This window comes from Chelonoidis abingdonii, chromosome 22 (genome assembly GCF_003597395.2).
Source record: "Chelonoidis abingdonii isolate Lonesome George chromosome 22, CheloAbing_2.0, whole genome shotgun sequence".
Taxonomy (NCBI): domain Eukaryota; kingdom Metazoa; phylum Chordata; order Testudines; family Testudinidae; genus Chelonoidis; species Chelonoidis abingdonii.
Genome location: NC_133790.1, coordinates 30,182,948 through 30,205,507, shown reverse-complemented (window position 1 = coordinate 30,205,507; position 22,560 = coordinate 30,182,948). Strand labels below are relative to the sequence as shown.

The window sequence follows — 22,560 nt, the reverse complement described above, 5'->3', positions numbered from 1 at the left end:
AGCCGGGCGCCCTGGGAGCATTTCCCCCTCCCCCTGACCCTGGAGCCCCTGCCCTGGGCCGGCCCTCCTGGGAGCATCTCCCCCTCCCCCTGACCCTGGAGCCCCTGCCCTGGGCCGGGCGCCCTGGGAGCATCTCCCGCTCCCCCCGACGCTGGAGCCCCTGCCCTGGGCCGGGCCTCCTGGGAGCATCTCCCGCTCCCCCCGACCCTGGAGCCCCAGCCCTGGGCCGGCCCTCCTGGGAGCATCTCCCCCTCCCCCCGATCCCGGAGCCCCAGCCCTGAGCCGGGCGCCCTGGGAGCATTTCCCCCTCCCCCCGACCCTGGAGCCCCTGCCCTGGGCCGGGCCCCCTGGGAGCATCTCCCCCTCCCCCCGATCCCGGAGCCCCAGCCCTGAGCCGGGCCCCCTGGGAGCATCTCCCGCTCTCCCCGACCCTGGAGCCCCAGCCCTGGGCCGGCCCTCCTGGGAGCATCTCCCCCTCCCCCCGATCCCGGAGCCCCAGCCCTGGGCCGGGTCCCCTGGGAGCATCTCCCCCGACCCCGGAGCCGCAGCCTGGGCCAGGCCCCCTGGGAGCATTTCCCCCTCCCCCCGACCCTGGAACCCCTGTCCTGGGCCGGGCCCTCTGGGAGCATCTCCCCTGATCCCGGAGCCCCAACCCTGGGCCGGGCCCCCTGGGAGCATTTTCCCCAACCCCGGAGCTTCAGCCCTGGGGCAGGCCCCCTGGGAGCACCCGCCCACCCAGGACCCAGAGCCCCTGCCCAGGCCTGGCCCCTGGGAGCATCTCCCCCAACCCCAGAGCTTCAGCCCTGGGTCGGCCCCTGGGAGCATCTCCCCCGACCCCAGAGCTTCAGCCCTGGGCCGGGCCCCCTGGGAGCACCCAACCCTGGGACCCAGAGACCCTGCCCTGGGCTGGCCCCATGGGAGCATCTCCCCTGACCCCAGAGCTTCAGCCCTGGGTCGGCCCCTGGGAGCATCTCCCCCGACCCCAGAGCTTCAGCCCTGGGCCGGGCCTGCTGGGAGCACCCGATCCCAGGACCCGGAGCCCCTGCCCTTGGCCGGCCCCCTGGGAGCACCCACTGTCCTGGGACCTGGATTGGAAGAGTGGTAGGGAGGGGCTGTGGGTCAGGACTGAGGGGCTGGCAGAGCTGTGTGGGGAGCCCAGGACTGGAAGAGTGTGGGGGGAAGCTGTGGGTCAGGATTGAGGGACTGGCAGAGCTGTGTGTGTGAGGAGCCCAGGACTGGAAGAGTGTGGGGGGAGGCTGTGGGTCAGGACTGAGGGGCACCAGGGGAGCTGCGTGTGAGGAGCCCAGGATTGGAAGAGTGGCGGGGGTGGGAGGGCTGTGGGTCAGGACTGAGGGACTGGCAGAGCTGTGTGTGGGGAGCCCAGGACTGGAAGAGTGGCGTGGGGGGGGCTGTGGGTCAGGACTGAGGGACTGGCAGAGCTGTGTGTGGGGAGCCCAGGACTGGAAGAGTGGCATGGGGGAGGCTGTGGGTCAGGACTGAGGGGCACTGGCAGAACTGTGTGTGGGGAGCCCAGGACTGGAAGAGTTGGTGGGGGGGCTGTGGGTCAGGACTGAGGGGCTGGCAGAGCTGTGTGGGTATAAATTCGCTGATGTGTCTCATTCCTGCTACCAAAATGGAGAGTTGTTACTGATCCCGGAGCCAAAACGGCGCTGGGCCAACCTGTGCAGGTGGGATTGGTGCAGCTCTGGGGATGTCAGTGGAGCTCTGGCCATTTACATGGTGCTATCTGGCCCTGTGTGTCTGCCCGTTGGGTGGTGCACCTGCCCCAGCCCTGCCTCCTAGGAGGGCTCTCCAGCCCCCATGTGCTGGTTGGACATGGACAGTTATCGGCTCCATGTCCGGAGGGTACTGGCTTCCTCCCGGCCTGCGCTTTCCTCCCCAGTGCCCATCAGTCTCCACTGCTAAAGGGGTTGCAGCTGCTGTGCTAACAGGGCCCCATAAGGCGTCCTGGGCAGCCCTCAATGCTGGGCTGAGTCCACCTGCCCCCTGTGCAGTGTCCATTAGAAACCCTCCCCCGGCACAGTGTGTTTCTCAAACCCAGCCATGTGATGAGTTCTGCCACCCTGCTGCCGCCTGCTCCTTGGCATCTCTGCACAGGGGCCTGTTCGGGCAGCATGCCAGAGACATACTGTCACCAGGTTCTGCTCCCCTCCACCCTGGCCACGGTGCCACTGCTGAGTTAGCACCTAGCTCCGGGGACGCTTGAGTCTGGGGCGAAGCCTCTGCCAGGCTGAGATGCTGGATGAGCTGCACTGTCGGGCAGGGCAGGTCTGGGCAGATCTCCCTGCCCAGCCACATGTGCCCTGGACATACTGACACTGAGAAGCCTGTTGGTGTTCAGTGAGCGGGAACAGTCTGGGCTGGCAGGGCGGGGGAGAAGCTGGCGCTATGTGTGGAGACCTCATTTCCTGCCTAGCAGACAGGCTGTCCTGCAGTGTCACCAACTCTCAGTTTTCACGATACGTGTGTTTTCCTTAAAGCCCCAGCTCCCAGAGTCAGGTGATGATGTAAAAATTTCATCTTTCATTTAAAGACGTCAGTTTCTTGCCTTTCTGACAACAGAGAAAAAACTGAAAATGGCTGTAAAAGGCAACTAAACAGACATGCCCCTTCAAGCACACAATGACTGTTGTAAATCAATCTCATAATTTGCGGGGGGGCGCTCGTGGAGACTCTCCCTTAGCTGTTACCCGTCTTGGGAGCTGACACACAAGTGAACAGTTCTGAGTCCATACAGCAGAGGGCAGCGCTGCACAGTCCTAGTTCAGTTTGCTATGGCCTAAGTGTTCAAAAGAGACCATTGATTTTTGGAGCCCAGCATGAGCCACCCCACACAGGCATGCGTTCCAGTAAGTGCTGAGCCTGCGCTCAGCGAAACTCAACCCCGCTTTGAGGTGTCTCTGGTTGAGCCCCCAATTGCTGGTTCCTCTTGAGAACTTAAACCTACATTTGAATGATTTCCTCTGATGTTGCCACATGCTGCATGTGACCCTTTTCTGGCTTCTGTGCCTCCGGTCTTGGGAAAGAGGCAGCTGGAATGTCCCAGGTCATAGCTGGTGACCAGAGCTGTATCCGTACTGACAGTCGTGGCCAGGGCCATCGAGAGCGGATTCGGGCCCTGGTGAAAATTTTTTTTCAGGCCCCCCAGCAAGGGTGGACCGGCTAAACAGGGCCAACGAAGCGGGGAAGCCAGGCCCCAGGCTCCCTTCCGGACCACCAGGCCCTGGGAATTTGTACTGGCTTCCCCCCTCTTCTCGTCAGCCCTAGTCGTGGCTGTCACAGGCAGTGAACTCAGGAGCTTCTGTACCAAACACAAGCATCTAACAGGAGCTTGGGGGAACGTCTGCAGGTGGGAGTTAGCAGCAGGCTGGCATGTGCCCTCAGTGGCCAATAGAGGGTGACATGCCCACGTGCACTAAGTCTGGTCACTGCAGAGCATCAGGCAGCTCTCAGTGAGCTGCGTGAGCTGCGGCAGGAAGGGCCCCAGAGACACTTGCCCCTGGGCAGCACGGAGGGAAAGTGACCCACTTGCTGCTGCGCTTTTGTGTTCCAGGACCAGGCAGCGTGACCGACATGGAGCTGGAAGGGGGCCGAGCCACCCTGGAGGAGGAGGAGGAGGAGGGCACCAAATCCGGTAAGGGCGTGGCCGGTGGGTGGGGATTTACATCTTCCTTGTGCCAGCACAGAGTTCCCACACACCCGGTAGTGCCCAGCCAGGGATGCTGCCCTGTTCAATGGCCAGTCAGTGGGGGCGGGGGGGGGGGGTGACGCCCAGGGCATGGACATTTCCAGCTCCAGTTAACTCTGTTTCCTTAAGCGAATTCAGGGGATGGTGGAAGGTGCCGGGGTGGCAGCCCCAGAGCCTGAAACCCTCAGCCCAGCTCAGACGCGGCCAAGCAAGCTCCCCTCCCAGAGCATCCAGCTGAGAGCAGAGCACAGCGGGCACATGGCCACATGCCACAGCCGAGGGAGCACCAAGAAAGGGACAGGGTTTGGGATTCATTTGATTGTATTACAGTTGACATCACAACCACAGCTTGCCTGTCAGTGCACACACACACACAGATGTGAACACACATGCACAGAGCTCACCCCCAGCACGTGGACACACATGCACACGCACACGTGTACACACACAGAGCTCATCTCCAAGTGCACACAAACACGGCTAAAATTATACACATGCAGACACCTCTCTGGCAGCCCCCATCCCCGAGTCTCCCCGAGGGGTTTCACATGAGGTCACAGCATTTCGTTGGTGACTCCTTATAACATGCCACACACTGCTGCGTCTCTTTGGCTGCTGTAGCGGGGCAGAGGAGCTGACGGTCTCCGCATCAGCTCATGAGCAGAGGCAGCGAGACGGCATCTCAGAGCTGGAGCCGCATGGTATTTTGCATGGCTCGCTGGGAGGGAGTGGTGTGTGCACACCCACACCCACACTCACAGTCTGGGGGACTGGCGGGAGAGCAGTGTGACTCCAGCCCATTGGCTCAGCACAGCCTCCTGTGCGTTTCATCTGACGCCGTGTGTCTGCCCTTTAATCCATCAGCCCGCACACTGCTGTGGGAGGGGGGGCAAATGCTCTTGTCATCCCCTATATAGTGAGAGAAGTGGGAGTAGAACCCAGAAGTCCTGCTGCAAATCGCAGCGGGTGAGCCACCCCTGCTGCTTGTGCAGCAGAAGGCAACACCCTTCCCAGCAATTTACGGCTGAGCCGATGCAGAGAAAGGGGGAAGCCGAGGGCACTGAGAAAGGGATGTGGTGGAAGGGAAGGTCTGGCAGTTTCTGCATACAGTTGAAAATGTTCAAATCCCAAGCTAGCAGGAGGCCTATAAATAAGTAAAGAAAACTCCATCTGCACGGGAAAACCAATCAGGGAACCTACAGGATTTCCTGCTCCATGTGCTGGCCTGAAGTGGCTTGTATGAAAACCTTGTAATGCTAATGTGGAGCTGCAGGCTGCCTGCTAGAGAAATCACATACCCACATCTCACTGAAAAGCCTTTAGCCTCTTAGATTTACTTTCCTAAGATACCAGTTGTGTGGCTCCTAGCCTGATTCTGCAGGCGCATGCACACACACGCACAGACGTGCAGAACGTGCAGATACATGCCGATCTCTGGTTCACTCTGCTCTGGTTATTAGGAAAACCTGCTCAAGGAGCTGGAAATGTGGACGCACCTAGACAGAGGCAGCCCTAAGAGCTCCCCTGCTTGAGGGGGTGGAGTCCATGGCGTGAGCTTCTCTCTGCAGGACAAGTGGGGATTAAAGCTGCGGGGCTGCAAGGCTTGTCCCTATCTGGCCTGCTGACTAAGCTGCCACCCCTGCAGATCTGGAGACAGTGGAGCCACCGTCCTGTCCTGAGACTGCAGGCACCCGGGCAAAGGACCAATGCGATTGCCTACTGGACTCCATCGACGCTCAGCTCAGCCAGCTGCTGGTGCGTGGGAGGGGCTGGGGGAAGCCCTGAGGAAGGGGCCTCTGCCGTGGGTCAGAGGAGGCGTCTGAAATGTGGCAGGTCTGGAGGATTGGTCTCAGGATTCAGCTTATGCACCAACCACCCAGGCAGCTGGCTGGTGTGGGCTGATGCCTTCCAGTGGACCTGGCCACCTGGCTGGCTTGGGGAGGGGCCTGCCTGGGGACCAGGCTGCTCAGCTGGTGTGGTGCCTTCCAGGGGACCTGGCCGCCCAGCTGGTGTGAAGTGATCCCTGCCACGGGACCTGGCCGCCCAGCTGGTGTGGTGTGGTGCCTGTGAGGGGACCTGGCCACCTGGCTTGGATGGGGTGGGGCCTGCCTGGGACTCGGCCACCTGGCTGGAGTGAGGTGGTGCCTGCCAGGGGACCTGGCTACCTGGCTGGCAAGGGGTGGTGCCTGCCTGGGACTTGGCTGCCCGGCTAGTGTGTGTGATGCCTGACTGGGACACGGCCACCTGGCTGGTGTGAGGTGGTGCCTGCCAGGGGACCTAATGGCCAGCACCTCTGTCTGGACAGACATCTCCCATCATCTGCCCCAGGTGCAGTGTCTGTCGTGTGGTGGATCTGTGCCGAATGGGTTTGTTTCATGCTATTCTGGATGCTGCGTAAGCAGGCGAGGGACACGTGTAGCCTGCAGCTGCTCCATTATCTGTTTCTTTCCCTTTTGCTGTGGCAGGGCCCTGGTGCAGGAGTCGCAGGTGGTCACACGAATGGAGACACCTCCTTGGAATGCTCCCCCAAGGCCTCCTGGACAGCAGGTGAGTCAGCAATGGGCCAGCCTGTTTCTGGAAGGGGGTGGACTTAGGCCCACCCAAAACTAAAGGCCCCCCCCATAAAGCGAGGAGAGGGGCCAAGAGGCCAGAAAACAGCAGAGTACTTGGGGCAACAGATGTAAAAATGGGATGGGAGTGAAGGCCAAAGGGTCAGACTCGGCACTGGACAGGGTGAGTGAGTGATAGGACAAGCTTGTTCCTGGTGTGAGGTGTCCCAGCAAGGGGAAGCTGGCTAGAGAGCAGCTGTTGATGGGGAAGCCCAGAGGCTCTGTTCAGAGACAGCTCAGAAATACAGGTGCTTCTCCAAACCCCTCCCTCTTGAAGCTGCAGAGCTGGGCTGTGCCCATCTCAGGAAGGGCTTTCTGGTCAGATTCCTGCTTTGTTTCAGGCCCTAATGTCGCCCAAACAGCCTGTCGCACTGTATCTTGCTACTTCCAGTCCCCTCTGGAGTCAGGCACGTCCAGGGTTTGCTGCAAAGTGAAAAGGAATTGGCGTGAGGAAGGTTTTTCAGTCTCAGCAAAGGGTCAGGCTTTTGCTCTGAGCTCTGGGGTCATTTCACCAGAAGCAGTTCTGCCTTCTCCACCAGCCAGGCCCCATGTGCGGAGTCGCAATCCTCCCGCAAGAGGTGTGGACTTTGCCATCCTCTGATACACAGAGTGGGAGTTTTGCTGCAAGCCTCTGATAAACAAAGCAACTGAGGTTTCTAGTGAATTAAATCTGAAATCGAATGAAGCGCTCAGGAGTGCAGCCCCCCTGCAGTTTAATCCATTTTCTAATTCAGTTTATTTTAAACTGCCCCCTAATCTTGAATTCTGAGCACACTGCAAGATTTTGAACTGAAAACACATAACTGCATCATCAACTTTTTTGGGGAAGGGAGGTCCTGGCAGCGAAGGAGGGGGCGTGAGGTCAGGGAAGGTATCGGTGTGGGAGCCAGTTGGGGATGTTGTGGTTATTGCATCAGACAGCTGGTTTTGCTAAAACAATCAGTAGTGAACTAGTTAATGAAATGATCATTTAAATGGACATTAACTTCAGAGGTAGTACCTCATCCACATGAGGAACTAGGGCAGTTCACACCTACTGGTGCTCTTGTGTCAGGCTCTCTGCAGACTCAGGCAGGCTCAGTTGCACCTGTCACACTTGGTTCATGTTTGGAAGGTTTTCTTGGCAATCAGAACTTATTTTTAAATGAAAGCTTCACTGCTGGAGTCCAGTTCTGTGGCAAGGCAGGGCCCTGCCAAACAGCTGTGGTCTTGTATGGGAAATAAAGGCTCTATAATATTGGGCTGAATAATTCTCTGATCTGTGTCTTAATAGGTCTCATTTGCTCCCTGCCTGATGTCAGTCCTCTGCTTGTGACATCACAGCAATCGCCAGGAGGGCAGCTGGGTGTGTCTGCAGGGGAGGGGTCGCTGGCTAGGCTGGCAGGGGTGCTGGGCTACTCGGAGAAGGAGGAGCAAGGACTTGTGTTGTCGTTCACATTCTGCAGGACTGTATTGCTGCCGTCACTCAGTTTTCCCCTTGACACGCAGATCAAGGGCTCGGCTAAGGGGCACAGGTTCCATGCAGAGCCGGGTGAACTGGTGTAACTCCATTGAAGCCAACAGATGTTCGAATGTGGCCCATGGACAGCCTGGTGCTTGTCAGGGATGCTTCTTGACCCCTTCAGCCCTGTGTTGTTTCAGGAGGGGAGGGGAGGGAAGGGGCAGCTGGGAAGAGAGGCAGGCGGGGGCGCTGGAACAGTGTGTTGAGATGGAGTGCGTGTAAGTGGGATAGACAGACCCAGGGAGAGGTGCTGGTGGGGGAGCAGAGAGGGGTGGTCGCTGAGCAGGGGGTCACTGCTGGCAGTGGGGTGGCCATGTAACACGTGTAACAGTGGAACTAAGGGGTTAACTGAGAGTGGGTCTTTGAAGCGAATAGCCAATCGCAGGAGCAGCTTGTGGAGAAAGGTGTAACAGAATTGGTTGGAATACAAGCTTCAGAGGAATAAAACTCTTGCTTTGCTATTCCTAGGCCGTGATTGGCCGAAATACATGTTCGTGACATGCTGACTGGACGGGAGGCTCGGGGTGCAATGGGTCCTGTGCAGGCTACGAAAGCTGAGCAGTTACAGGGGCCCAGTGGCAAAGCCCTGGGCCTTGATCTGCCTCCCATAGCGAGCCCTTCCCTATGGGGACAGACCCTGTTGCGGGGAGGAGCTTGTGTTACCAGATAGTGACCCCTAGAGGTGACCGAGTGATGTTGACGGTCCCTGGAGGGAGACTCCACCATTCCAAGGAGGTCTCCAAGATGGCAGCCATGCTGCTGGGATGCATGCGGTGGTGACAGAGGGGATTTTGGCTGACATGCTGGCACTCAGAACTGGAGACAACCAAAGCCAGAAGCTGCTTTCCCACACGCCGGCCTATGGTGCCCAGCTTTCCCAGCCCCTTCCCTTAATACCGTCCCACGTGTGCAAGACACACTCCACAAAGGAGCAGGGAAACCATGGGTGGCCAACAGCAAGTGGTTCGGCTTGGAAGGTGTAGTTTGGCTCCCAGACACTGCGGTGATGGGCTCTCATGAGTGGGCGACCGCAACGCTTCTAGAAAGGAACAAGAAAAAGCGGGGGAGGAGGATTGTATGGTTTGCCACCCGCCAGAACAGAGTCTATGCCAAATAAGCTTTAAAATGGCAAACAGGAGCAAATGAATATCCAGATAGGATCAGAGCAAAGGTCCATCTTGACCAGCATTCTGTCTCTGCTGGTGCCCAGCACCAGATGCTTCAGAGGAAAGTGTGAGAATCCTGCAGTGGGCAGGTGCAGTCCCCTGCAGAGAGAAGGCAGGTGATGGAGGCAGCATGACCCAATGGGTAGGACGTGGCAGGAGACTCCAGAGACCTGAGTTCTGTTCCTGCCTCTGGCTTCCTGTGTGTCTTCGAGCAATCTACTGCTTCTCTTCCCCTCGGCGTCCCCCAATGGGGCTTGTTGGCAGTAATGCTGGTTTGGGGAGCGACTCACAGCTCTTTGTTTACTTCCCTTCCCTGTGCAGAAATGGAAGGATGCTGTGCAAACCAGGACGGCACCTCCTGGGGCGAAGCCAGCCCCTCTCGGAAGGAAGAGTATGGCTGGAGGCTGATGCATCTCCTTGGCTCCGAGCAAGCCCCGGAGACCCTGGGGGACCAGAGTGACTCAAATTCCATCTGCACGGAGGACTTTGCTGCCAGGTTTCGGGAAGGCATGGTCGACCCCCTGGTGAATTCTGATGAGGAAGGGGATGTGCCAGCTGGGGGTTTCCCAGCTGGGGACCTTGCTGAAGAAGGGCACGTCACGGGAATCAAAGCCAGGCCCGCGGGTCTCTGCTCCACCGTGGCAGCGTGTGGGGCTGCTGCAGAGGGCTTCGTGCTCAGTACAGCGAGGAGGCAGCACATCCTGCAGCGGTCTGAGGAGGGGCTAGAAGAGAACTCAGCCCTGGCTTTGTCCAGCAGCATGGAAGGGGCCCAGTCCCTGAGCTCTAGGACCAGGAGAGAGAGCCTGGAGTCTCTGGGGGGCAGGATATCCAGGCTGAGCCGGAGCAACACCATGGACACCCCAAGCAGCACAGACATGGGAAAAGCCAGCATCACGGGAAGCCGGGCTCCTGGACTAGCTCTGCCTGAGCGGGTGGAGACCTCAGAAGAAAGCGTTCCTTGGCCCCTGGAGGGCTCTTCCAGATGGGGCCAGAACTCCCGGGAAAGCTCCCTACCTTTCAGCAGCCCATTGCTCGTGGAGGAGCTGGGTCCCAGCCAGCCACTCAGAGCTCTGGGTGCTGGTGCCGGCACGAGAGCCTGGGCCAGAGAGTCCCAGCCTGTGAGGATAGCTCCTAATCCGTCCAGGAGGAGACAAACCGCATATGGACACGTCTGGTCCGACAGTCCCTCTCACTTCGCACCCACAGCAGCCCACGGCAGCCCTTCCCTGGCCTCCAAAGGGGAGAAGAGCCCCCAGCTAATAGCATCCCCCTGCCCCGACCAAAGGCTGCCCCCGGAGAAGCTGGGAGATCAGAGTTCAGCTTTGCAAGAGTTTAGTGCCACAACACAGCTGGCTAGTAGCCTTGAAAGTGCCCAGACACCCCCAGCTGTGGTTAGCGATGGCTGCGTGGTGACACAGGGTGGGGTTGGTCCAGGAGATCCTGAGAGGGAGGCCCCAGAGCTGCTGCAACAGGGGTCAGTGATTCCCCAGAGACCATCTGGAAGGGGTATCACTCATGCTGCGGCTAGCGGAGGCGGGGAGGGAACCTGGTGGAGCTGGGAGCTGCAGGCTGGGCCAGCGGAGAGGGGAGCTCATGGCCTGACACTGTGTAAGTCTGGAGAATGGAGCTGAAAGAACCGTGGAGTCGGCTGGCTCCAGAACTAGGGCTGGCTTGTCCCTCTGCCCCTGTCACCGTGGAACTGAGTATGTGGGGAGAAAATGCTCATAGCTGAGCTAGGGAGGAGGGCATCAGCGTGGCTGGGAAGCTCGGGATCAGCACCTGGGGGAGCAGTGACAGTACAGGGGGCAGGAACGACGCTGTGACAGCACAGTGGGGGCGGCATTGGCCATTGCGGTGAGATGATGGAAGCTCTTGTGGACTCTTCCTGGCTCATTAGGGCTCTGACAAACTCCCCGGAGAGTGTCACATTCCCAGTGATCACTGGCAACCTTGCAAGCTCAGCAAAGCCCCTGGGTACCTGGCCAGTCGGTCAAAGGGGATGGGCAGGTCCCGGTCACGGCGCCACCCCTTGGGGCACCCCTCCCCCCGATTCCCATGAACTCTTCCTGCTCAGTGCTGAAGGGAGAGTTCCTCCTGGCCCCCGATTTGCCTGGACATTCAGCCTGGTGCCGCATAGGATCATAGAATCTCAAGGTTGGAAGGGACCTCAGGAGGTATCTAGTCCAACCCCCTGCTCAAAGCAGGACCAATCCTCAACTAAATCATCGCAGCCAGGGCTTTGTCAAGCCAGGCTTAAACCTCAGCATGGAGATTCCACCACCTCCTAGGGAACCCATTCATGCTCACCACCCTCCTAGTGAAATAGTGTTTCCTAATATCCAACCTAGACTCCCCACTGCAACTTGCGCATTAGTCCTTGTTCTGTCATCTGCCGCCACTGGAACAGGCTAGATCCATCCTCTTTGGAAGCCCCTTTCGTAGTGGAAAGCAGCTATCAAATCCCCTCTCATTCTTCTCTTCTGCAGATTAACAATCCCAGTTCCTCAGCCTATCCCCATAAATCATGTGCTCCAGCCCCTAATCATTTTTGTTGCCCTTCACTGGACTCTTCAATTTTTCCACATCCTCTTGTAGTGTGAGGCCCAAAACTGACACAGTACTCCAGATGAGGCCTCACCAATCTGAATAGAGGGATGATCACGTCCTCGATCTGCTGACAATGCTCTTACTTATACAGCCCAAAATGCTGTTTAGCCTTCTTGGCAACAAGGGCTCTCTGTTGACTCATATCCAGCTTCTCGTCCTGTAACCCTAGTCCTTTTCTGCAGAACTGCTGCCTAGCCATTCGGTCCCTATCTGTAACAATGCATGAATTCTTCCATCTAAATGCAGGATGCTGCACTTGTCCTTACTGAACCTCATCAGATTTCTTTTGGCCCGATCCTCTAATTTGTCTAGGTCCCTCTATATCCTATCCTACCCTCCAGCGTATCTACACTCCTCCAGTTTAGTGTCATCTGCAAACTTGCTGAGGGCCTGTCCACATCATCTCCAGATCAATTTATGAAGATATTGAACAAAACCGGCCCCAGGACCGACCCTTGGGGCACTCCGCTTGACACCAACTGCCAACTAGACATGGAGCCATTAATCACTACCCATTGAGCCCGACGATCTAGCCAGCTTTCTATCCACCTTATACTCCATTCTTCCAGCCCATACTTCTTTAACTTGCTGTCAAGAACACTGTGGGAGATTGTATCAAAAGCTTTGTTAAAGTCAAGGAATAACATGTCCATTGCTTTCCCCTCATCCACAGAGCCAGTTAGCTCATCAGAGAAGGCAATCAGGTTGGTCAGGCATGACTTGCCCTTGGTGAATCCATGCTGACTGCTCCTGATCACTTTTCTTCCTCATGCTGAGTGCCTGGTCCCTGGTTGCTGGGGGGCCGGTGGGCCTGTGCTACCAGCAGCTCTGCTCCCCCCCCAGCACACACACACCTGCCCAACCCAGGATGCAGGAGTGCATGTGCCTTCCAGGAGCCCCTGGCTACTGGCTCCTGTTCTCACCCTCTCTGTAGGTCCTGACCCAGAGGCGGGCGTCTCCGAGAGGTGTGAGAGGCAGAGCAGCCTGAGTCCAGCTTGGGACGAGGTCTATCCAGGGCCCTGCAAGTACAAGCATGTGGCTGGTAAGAGGAGCTGCCAGCTGGCTGCTGCTTCATGGGGAAAGTGCTGGGTCCTGCCCCCAATCCTGGGTCTGCCCATCGATATGCCTCTCTCCTGGAAAATGGGTGATCCTGTCCCAGCCTTGCCTGCTGGTTCCACACCCTGGAAGAAGCCTGTGCTCCTTGTCACTGCAGGGAAGGTGGAACAAATGCAGGATCTGGGAGAGGACAGAGCCTCTGGGTTTGCATCGTGGCTGGGGCTGGGAGAACAGGGGAGTCACCCCTGATCACAGGTTCAGTTTGGTAAGACGAAGGCAGAGAAACCCCCCTCACTCTGGGGTCAGCTGGGTTTGGCATCTCTCCCATCCTTCATCCTCTTTCAGGCGTCCCCGTCACCAGTTTCGACACCGTCACCATCGACAGTGACCTGGATTCGGTGAGGACGGAGACAGTCCAGGTTCACCTCTGCAAGGCCATTGGCCACTGGAGAGGTACGGCTCCAGGGCTCAGCCAGACAGCCATTCCCCAGGGGGCTCGTCAGTGTCCACAGTGAATCCCCCTTGTGTCTCCTCCGGACCAGCCTCTCTCTGCCCCTGGCCCTGCTCTCGCTGTTGCAGGGTGATGGAGCTGCTTTGGGGGTGTGGGAATGGACCTGCCCCTTGCAGCTGTGTGGGCCCCGCTCCCTCTTGTTCCCGTCCCACCCACAGGTGACTGTTTGTGCCTGCTCTGTTCTCTCTGCGGAACGCACCCTGTGCCCCCCGCCCCCAGCAGTCACACCTTGCTGCTGGGATCCCAGCTGCTGCCCCCCCCCCCCCCGCTGCGTTAGCCACATACTGTTAGGGGCGATTGCCTTAGTGGGGTGGCTCAGAGTCCAAGTCCAGGCTGACTCTCTGCTCCCCACAGTTCCTCCTGCTGCCTCCCCACAGGGCTCCATAGCTCCTCCTGCTGGCTCTGGGCTGCAGTTGCTTTCCTAGGAGCTACTCTACTATTGCTGTGGAGATACAATGTTTCTCTTCTCCAAACAGCTCCAGGCTGCAGCACCAAGGGGCTCCGCTGCCCACGGAGAGACTCGTTGGGGTAAGTGCTGATGAGACCAGCTCGGCCCCTGGTGCAATGCCAAGCAGTGATAGTCCTGTGGAGACTCACGCCAGGGCTCCCGCTGCCTGTGGCACTGCAACCTGCCACAGTGCCACGCCAAACCCTGCAGACAGGCACACAGGAACGGCCGTATTGCTCAGCCTAGTGTCCTGGCTCTGACATTGGCCAATGCCAGGTGCTTCTGACAGTCAGAAGTTCAGGGACATGGGGTTGCATCCCTACCCCTACTGGCTAATAGCTATTGATGGACCTAGCCCCTGGGAACTTATCTAGTTCTTTTTTGAACACTGTTATAGTCTTTGCCTTCACAACATCCTCTGGCAAGGTGTTCCACAGGTTGACTGTGCGTTGCGTGAAGAAACACTTCCTTTGGTTTGTTTTAAACCTGATGCCTGTTAATTTCTTTGGGTGACTTCTGGTTCTTGTGTTACGAGAAGGAGTAAATAACACTTCCTTATTCACTTTCTCCACACCCATCATGATTTTATAGACCTCTATCATATCCGCCCTTAGTCGTCTCTTTTCCAAGCTGAACAGTCCCAGTCTTATTAATCTCTCCTCATATGGAAGGTGTTCCACCCTCCTTAATCATTTGTGTTGCCCTTCTCTGAATCTTTTCCAATTCTAATATAACTTTTCTGTGATGGAGTGACCAGAACTCCACACATTCATGGTGAGGGCATCCCATGGATTTATATAGAGGCAATATGAGATTTTCTGTTGTATTCTCTGTCCCTCTCCTAATGAGTCCCAATATTCTGTTGGCTTTTTTGACTGCTGCTGCACACTGAATAGAGAACTATCCACAGTGACTCCAAGATCTCTCACCTGACTGGTAACAGCTAATTTAGACTCCATTATTTTATATGTATAGTTGGGATTATGTTTTCCAATGTGCATTACAATCAACATTGAATTTCATCTGCCATTTTGTTGCCCAGTCACTCAGGTTTGTGAGATCCCTTTGTAACTATTCACAGTCTGTTTTGGACTTAATTATCTTGAGTAATTTTGTATTGTCTGCAAATTTTGCCACCTCACTGTTCACCCTTTTTCCACATCATTTATCCTGCATGTCTCTGCTCATCCTGACCTCCAGCAGTGGCAGGGAGACTGCATTGGAGCCAGATGATGTAGTGATTAGTGCAGAGGGTTGGGAAACCAGGATTCTGTCTTGGCTCCGCTGCACCTTGCAGTTAGTCTCTTGCATTTTTGGGTTGTTGTTTTTTTGAAAGCCACAACCTGGTCTGAGCAGGCCGGGGCGACTCAGCTGCTCCAGGGAGCCACCAGCTGAGATGTGAATTCTGAAATGGTCAAGAGCTGCTGACACAAGCCTACATCCAGGTCTCCCAGCTAATGCAGTGTCATCCCACTGGCTCATGCAGAGTGGGTTCCCCCAGCTTTCAGTCCTAGACACCGTCCCTTCCAGTTCCGTATCAGCAGCTCTGGGCCATTTTGACCGTCCCCCTGCCGGCTGCAGTTCTCTCAGGCGGAACACTCCCCCTTGCGTTGATCCTTAGTTGAGGCACAGGACACTGGCACCTCCACTTGCCCTTGGAGGACAGAGCCTGCCAACACCATGCACTTGGAGGATGGGCACGAAGAAGGGTTGGCCTATCTGCCCTGCATTAGCTGCTGCTGCTTTTACAGGTGCCTGGGCTCCAGCAGTGCAGTTACTGATGAAGAGGAGGAGGCGGAGGAAGAGTTCCTGTCGTCTCGTGGCAGCGCCGACTGGAGGAGCAGCAGCCCTGCGAGGTGGAGCTCAATGCCACACAGGGCAGAGTCCAGCTGGGAGGGTACCAGGAAGGAAGCCTGCACGGAGCACCAGGTGCTGTCCTGTGGCAGAGGGCGATTCTCCCAGGAGTGTTGGGATGGTGGCTGCACTGCAAATAGGGCTGCAAGGTGGGGACTGGGGCAGGTAGCAGAGTTGCCTGAAATTGACACCAGTTAAGTGCAGAGAATTGTTCCAAGGCAGCTCTTGCATGAGACCCTAGCAGCGCATGGAGCTGCGCACTATTCTAGAAACCCAGGCAAACGCAGCGACCCCACCAGCAATGTAGGAAACCCCAGAAGCACAGTATAGCAATCCTGTCTCCTGTACCATGGCAGTAGCAGTGTTGTCCAGCAGTAAGAGCAGGGTGCTGGGGATCTGGTGACTGCCTTCCAGTCCCACTCCTGACACTTCTTCCCCACATGGCCTTGGGCGAGTTACTTAACCCCGCTGACCTTTAGTTTACAATGAGGATAACATGCTGCCCACCCTTTTATAACACTGGAGCCTTTGGGGTTATGTCAGAGCTAAGTATTATTCCACCCAAAGTAACTGCATGGGAAGAACGCGGTCAAGGCTGCAGAATTCAGCGCTCCAAAGATGGGAAATGCTGGTGCTAGAGCCGGTCCGTGTGTGTATCCCACATGGGGGTGTGTCACGGACTCACAGATCGTGCCCACTCTTGGCCCCGTGCGGTCCGTGGGGGGTGCCCCTTTCAGGGCGACAGCCCTTCTCGGGGGTCCACTCTCTCTTGGGGTCAGGCCCCTCTACCTCCTGGAGCTGCACCTCTCTGAGCCTTAGCACGTCTGTCTCTGTCGTGGGCCCCCTCAGGGAGTCCATGCGCTCTGGACTCCCTGAGCCTCTTCACCCCCGAAGGGGTTGATGCAACCGTGCTCTCTAGCCTGAAGTGACTCTCAGCCAACGTAAAACAGGAGGGTTTATTGAGAGTTGAACACAGCACTGGAAACTTTCAGGGCCTCAGGCCTGGCCTCTCTCAGCACAGCATATCCCAGTCTCCCTGCATCCAGGTGGGCTCTGCCTGCTCCCCCTCTCCAGCCCAAAGTTCCCCCGACCCAAGCCCCGCCTCCGTCCATTGTCCTCTCTCCAGGGAAACAGGGTAGTAAACAGCAAGTCCTGGGTCTCATCTCCTCTCAGCCCTCCTCTGGCCCCTCTGCCTGGAACCAGCTAGTCAGGTCATCATCGGGGTCCTCCCTCCACAGCCCATTGTCCTCCCACTGGCCAGAACCAGCTGTGTCTTCTGAGCTGGGTCTGTGGGTCACCAGGTCACCAATCACTGGGGTCTCCATCCTCTAGTCCACCGGCCAGGGTCCCAAGTCTCTCTCCGGTTCTCTGTAACAACGAACTCCCTCTCCCCTCTCCTCATTAAACCAGTAACACCCAGGGACACTGAGTCCCATCCCCTGCGCATGCAACCCACTGGAAAACACAGAAAACCCCAAGGAAACCCCCCACTTCATCACAGGGTGTTTGTGCGCCGTGGGCCCGAGTCTGGAAGTTCTAACAAGCCATGTCCGATAGTGGTTCTCCTCGTGGCCCCGGCTCAGGGCACAAGATGCAGCGCGAGCCAACGTCTCTGCAGTTCCTTCTCACTGCCGCTTGGCCTGAGTCGAAATGCCTCTGTCCACAGATGTCTCCAGCTTTTAGTCTTAATACTTGGTCAATCAATTTGTAAATAGTTTGTCGTTTTTATGTTAGTGGAGCTAGAGTTTATAGGATAGTTAGAGTAGGTAGTTTTCCCCCCACACCGGAGACTTCGTCCCTGCAGCCTGGGACTATGCCCAGGGTTCCAGGTTCAAGAACTGTGTCTCCTGCCCTCACTCCTTCTCTGTGAGTGACGAGCATCAGTGCAGTCTCTGCTGGTTGGGTGAGATACAAATTCTGCAAAGTGCAGCATCTGTCACTCTTTTCTGCTCCAAACATGGCAAGCTCATGATTTTAGATTAAAGAAACACTATATGAGGCCTCGTTCTGATCCAGGCCAGGGAGACCCTGCTGTACACTTGCCCCATTGGATGAACAGAGCCCCTCTGAGCACAAGCTTAGGAACAGAGTCTACAGCTGCTAAACCCAGGACTCTTCTTCCCAAGCTTCCCATGAGTTTAAGGGGCACTCTCATGACTCCCTCATGATCAGATCCCCCAAATCTGTCCATAAAAGAAGGGATTCCTTCCCGAGCCCGCCTAGGCTGGACAAGCCTTCACATGCCAATCCCATGGGTCCAGGACCATGAAATACCCCCAGGCTGGAGGGTAAAGTGCAGAAGAAGGATCTGTCGCTACCTTCGGTGGCTCCGGCTGTGAATCACAAGGACTGAAACCTGCCAGTTCCATCCAGAAGTGTTGGGCCTGTTTCTTCCTCCGTGCCGGCCCATCCTCCTAGGACCCTGCCCGGCTACAGCTTCCTGGGGCATGTTGGAACCATTGGCCCTGACCACCGGGTTGTCTGGACATCTACATTACACCAGAGGATATTTTCTTCCCTTATCCCCAGTCTCCTCTCCTCACTGACCCAGTCCTTCTGAGAGACATTGCTATGCCAGAGGACAAACCTGCGTCGGTGTCACTGGAGCCATCCTCTCTCCAGCTGCCAGGCAGGAGCATATACCCTCTGGTACCATCCACTCCACCACTGGAGGGAGAGCAGTTCTCAGACTCAGAGAAATTGGATGCTCTGGCTGGTCAGTCATCTCCTCGCAGAGATCTGAGCCCCATCCTCCCTGATGTGACTTCCTCAGGAACCACTGGTACCCGATGCCGTGGGGTCCCCCCACCTAGTCGATCCCTCCTTTTGGCCATACTGGGGCCCCTGGAGGCCCTATGGGAGATGCCTTGAATCCGTCCATGAATCCTACCAAACCTCTCTTACTCGGCACTCACCAGATCCGACAGAGTACGAGGAGGAGGACAGAGCCCCAAATTTGCAGGTACTGACAGGAATCTTGTCCTCATTTCTGGATGAAGCCATCACTTCATCCTCACCCTCTCCACTGGACGACCATAGGCAGTACCAGGAGCTGCTTCGGAGGAAGCCAGGACTTCCCACACCAGCTCCTGGCTATTTTGCAGCCTACAGGTCTGAGCAAGGAGGCCATCAGGGAGCCAGCCAGAGTGGTGTGGCATAACCCTGCCTCCCGCGCCCCCATGCCTAAAACGCCGAGAGAAGCTGTTTTGTCTCTGCCAAAGGTGAAATTTCTTTTCTCCCGCCCAGCATCCAGCTCGCTGGTGCTACAGGCAGCTGTGAAGAGAGCAAAATTGCATCATCCTAAACCCACCCCTGCTGATAAGGCCTTGACGAGGTTGGACCTTTTGGGAAGAAAGGTCCTTGCCTTGCAATTCTGTATTGCTAACGATCGGGGCTTGTTAGCGAATAGGATTTTACCAATCACTCCAACCTGGCCAGTTTTAAGGATAAGCTTCCCCCTGATGACTGAGCCCAGGTTCAGCCTCCCTTAGAAGAGGGCGTGTTAGTGGCTAAGATTCCCTTCATGCTGTGGTGGACACAGTGGATACTGCTTCGAGAGGCTTAGCCCCTGGCATAGTCATGAGGTGTGTGTCTTGGCTTTGCCCTGGTAGCAAACGTGTGAACAAAGAACAGTCCCTTGTAACCCCCACACAGAGGATAAACTTGATCATGGTAACACTGGTCTCCTTGCAGCAAGAGCTTTCCTCCCCATGGACAGGTGGCAGCTAATGAGCAATCTGACTGTGGTCAGGATGTGCCTTTGTCTTCTATGCCATGTGACACCGTTCACCAGGCTTCAGCGAGGTTGCCTACAAGCCGGGCTCCTGTCTGTCTACTCACCAGGCAGGGAGTGCATCGACACCAGGGTTACTGTTCCTGCCAGGGCCATTGCCTCTCTCACAGGCAGTCGAACCCAGACTGAGCCAGAGTTGGTGTTCCCTTCGTCACTCTCCGCCATCGTAACCGACACATCCTTTATGGGCTGGGGAGCTCATTTGAATAGCCTCTATAAACAGGGTCCCTGAACCCACATCAATCTATGCAGCTGAGGGCAGTCTGCCTGGGAAGCAGTATCTTCTCCTGCTCATTCGATCTCTTCATGTCCATGTGATGTCAGACAATATCACCACAGTCTTTTACATAAACAGACTGGGCGGAGCAAGGTCTTTCCCCCTTTGCCTAGAAGCAGTCAAGCTTTGGAACAAGTGCATCAGAAACTGCGTCCCTATCCAAGCCATGTACCTTCTGAGTGCCCAAAACTCTTTAGCAGACAACCTGGGCAGACACTTCTCTGCGGCTTATGAGTGGGAGATGCACAGCTCTGATATTCACTCTGGGAACATCTCAATGGGATCTCTTCGCCTCCCAAATAAACAGGCTTTCCTTGTACTGCTTCACAGGAGCTGTGGGTCACAGCCCCCAAGGCAATGCTCTCCATTTGCCATGGACACACAATCCCAGAGGTGCCTTTCCTCCGTTCCCACAGGGCTTACGAGAGATCCTTCAAAACAAGGCCAGAGACATTCTCCTAGCACCCATCTGGCCCAGGCAGTTTTGGTTTCCGGAGCTCCTGAGGATGTTGGCCCGTCCTCCTATCACAATCTGCCCCTTCCCAGATCGCCTTCCTCAGCAAGGAGGCAGAATCAGACATCCAATTGAGACCCCGTCCACCTCATGGCCTGGTATCTGGGTGGAAATTAGAACTAGAACATGCTTGCTCAGCACTCATCCAAGCTGTTCTTATTCAAAGTAGGAAAGACTCAACTAGCACCTGCTACTTAGCTAAATGGAGACAGTTTTCTACCTGAGCTCAGCATAAGGTGCTACCTCGAAATTCTGCAAGGATCCCAGTTGTTTTAAATCACCTCCTGTTTTGAGGAGCTCAGGTCTTTCCATTGGCTTGCTGCAGGTCCATCTTGCAACAATCAGTGCCTTCCTTCTGGCAGAAAGTGGATATTCCATCTTTACTCACTCTACAGCAGTGACATCAATGAAAGGCCTAGTTAGGATCTTTCTGCCAATCATCAAATCTACCCCTCAATGGGACCTCAATCTCGGCCTGTCACCAGTCATCGGACCACTGTTTGAATCCTTGGTAACATGCTCCATGGCCCACCTGTCCATGAAAGGTGCATTCTTAGTGGTTATTCCCTCAGCCAGAAGGCTGAGCGAGAGGGGAGCCCTCATGGCAGACCCATCACACTGTTCATCACCAGGAAAATCTCTGTCTAGATCCTAATGCCCTCCCCAAGGTTATTGCTGAATGCCATGTCAACCACACTATCCACTTACCTGTTGTCTTCCCAAAATCCCATTCCTCTGCCGAGGAGAGGAAACTTCGTTCCCTTGACTCAGACACACTGTACAGTTCTACAAGCAGAGGACCAAATCTATCAGCAGATCACCTAGGCTATTTCTTGCCATAGCAGAAAGGTTGCGAGGAGAAGCAAAATCCTCTCTGAGAATCTCCAGATGGATCTCTGGGTGCTACCAATTAGCACATATCCATCCAAAGGGCACGCTTCAGGAGAGCACAAGCTGCCTCCACAGTGTCACTGCAGAAAGTGCCATTGCTGGACCATGGCAGAGCAGCTACCTGGAGTTCCATTTGCACATTCACAAAACATTACGTACTGGTTCAGGCTGCCGCTGTGGATGCAGCAGTGGGACCTGTAGGACTTCAAGCATCTTCCTTGCTGGCACCCCTGCACCTCCTCCCATCTGAATAGTGCTTGTCAATCACTCACACATGGAATACGCATAGGGACCAGCACTCAAAGAAGAAAGGGAAGTTACTTGTAATTGGGAGTTCTTCGAGGTGTGTGGACCTGTCTGTATTCCACTGTCCGCCCTCCGTCCCCTCTGCTTCAAACCCTGCTGGATTTGTGGCATGGAGAGGAACTGGAGAGGCATCAGCCCACACTGCCTCTTATGCCCCAGCCTGGAGCATGAGGAAAACAAGAAAAAGAGGCCAACAGATGCTGTTTGTTAGAGTTTCAGGACTCGGGTGCATGGCACGCATGGTCACCCACGTGGAATACAGACAGGGACCACATGTCTCGAAGAACTCTCCATTACAGATAAGTAACCTTCATTTGCCCATACAGGCTGGATTCTGTCCCCTTGCACATGGTCATGTATGCAAAAACTGTGCTTTAATGCACACGCACAACAGCAAACACAGAGCTTGGTTGGACAGTAACGTGGGAACTCAGGGAAGAGGACCTGTCCACTATTTGCATAAGAGAAGCTGTTGGGGTGGCTGAGGCCGGTTGTGTCAGCTGCTGGAAGGGGCTCGGGGAAGAGCTGGGAAGTGCTGCTAGGGTAGGTCAGAGACATAGCAAGCTGTGTGTTTGATTCATTGCATAGGACCTGGGCACTGAAGAGGAGAGGCTGTTGCAGAGGAAATCCCAGCTACACAAGGCTGACTTGTCCCTGACTGACATCCTGGGTCAGAAAAAGGTATTTTCCCAGCAACCCCATCCAGCAGAGAGGAGCCAGTGCAGAGACACTGCACAGTGCTGCAAACCAGCTGCCTGCAGGGATCCATCAGAGCCATTGTGCCACACCCTTGTTCACATGCACTTCGTGTGCAGTGGTGGCTGCTGCTGGTGCAAGGCAGGGTGTGGCTTGTGAGGTTAGATTTACTGATGGGACCAAGGGGCTGGCAAGGAGACGAGATCAGCACCCTGAGCCATGCATGGACCTGCTGTCTTTTGCTGGTCTCCTGCTAAACTCAGCCCTCGACCACATGCTTCTTGGGGCTCCTACTGAGTTTGCACATTGTTTGTCCTGGAACAGCTGACAGCACTGGGAGGGAGGCCTTGGGACACATGGGATTTGGAGAAAGCACCTGGCCAGGACTTGGCAAGGGCTTGAGTCTAATCTACACTCGAGAGTTTTGCCAGTCTAGCTATTCTGGTTATACTGGTACTAGCTGTCACGGACTCACAGATCATGCCCACACTTGGCCCTGTGCGGTCCGTGGGGGGTGCCCCTTTCAGTGAGACAGCCCTTCTCGGGGGTCCACTCTCTCTCGGGGTTAGGCCCCTCCACCTCCTGGAGCCGCACCTCTCTGAGCCTTAGCACGTCTGTCTCT

General features: G+C 56.1%; 1 protein-coding gene across 1 annotated transcript in view; it reads left to right on the top strand.

Annotated features, from left to right (window-relative positions):
- The first annotated feature begins 2,860 nt into the window (after nt 1–2,860).
- LOC116835627 (uncharacterized) overlaps nt 2,861–22,560 on the top strand; it is a 52,028-nt gene continuing 32,328 nt past the window's right edge. The window contains exons 1-9 of the mRNA XM_075060096.1: nt 2,861–2,870; nt 3,575–3,655; nt 5,355–5,464; nt 6,175–6,256; nt 9,307–10,593; nt 12,994–13,101; nt 13,636–13,687; nt 15,359–15,536; nt 21,831–21,923. Coding sequence (XP_074916197.1) covers nt 2,861–2,870; nt 3,575–3,655; nt 5,355–5,464; nt 6,175–6,256; nt 9,307–10,593; nt 12,994–13,101; nt 13,636–13,687; nt 15,359–15,536; nt 21,831–21,923 — 2,001 coding nt within the window. The remainder of the gene's footprint in view (nt 2,871–3,574; nt 3,656–5,354; nt 5,465–6,174; nt 6,257–9,306; nt 10,594–12,993; nt 13,102–13,635; nt 13,688–15,358; nt 15,537–21,830; nt 21,924–22,560) is intronic.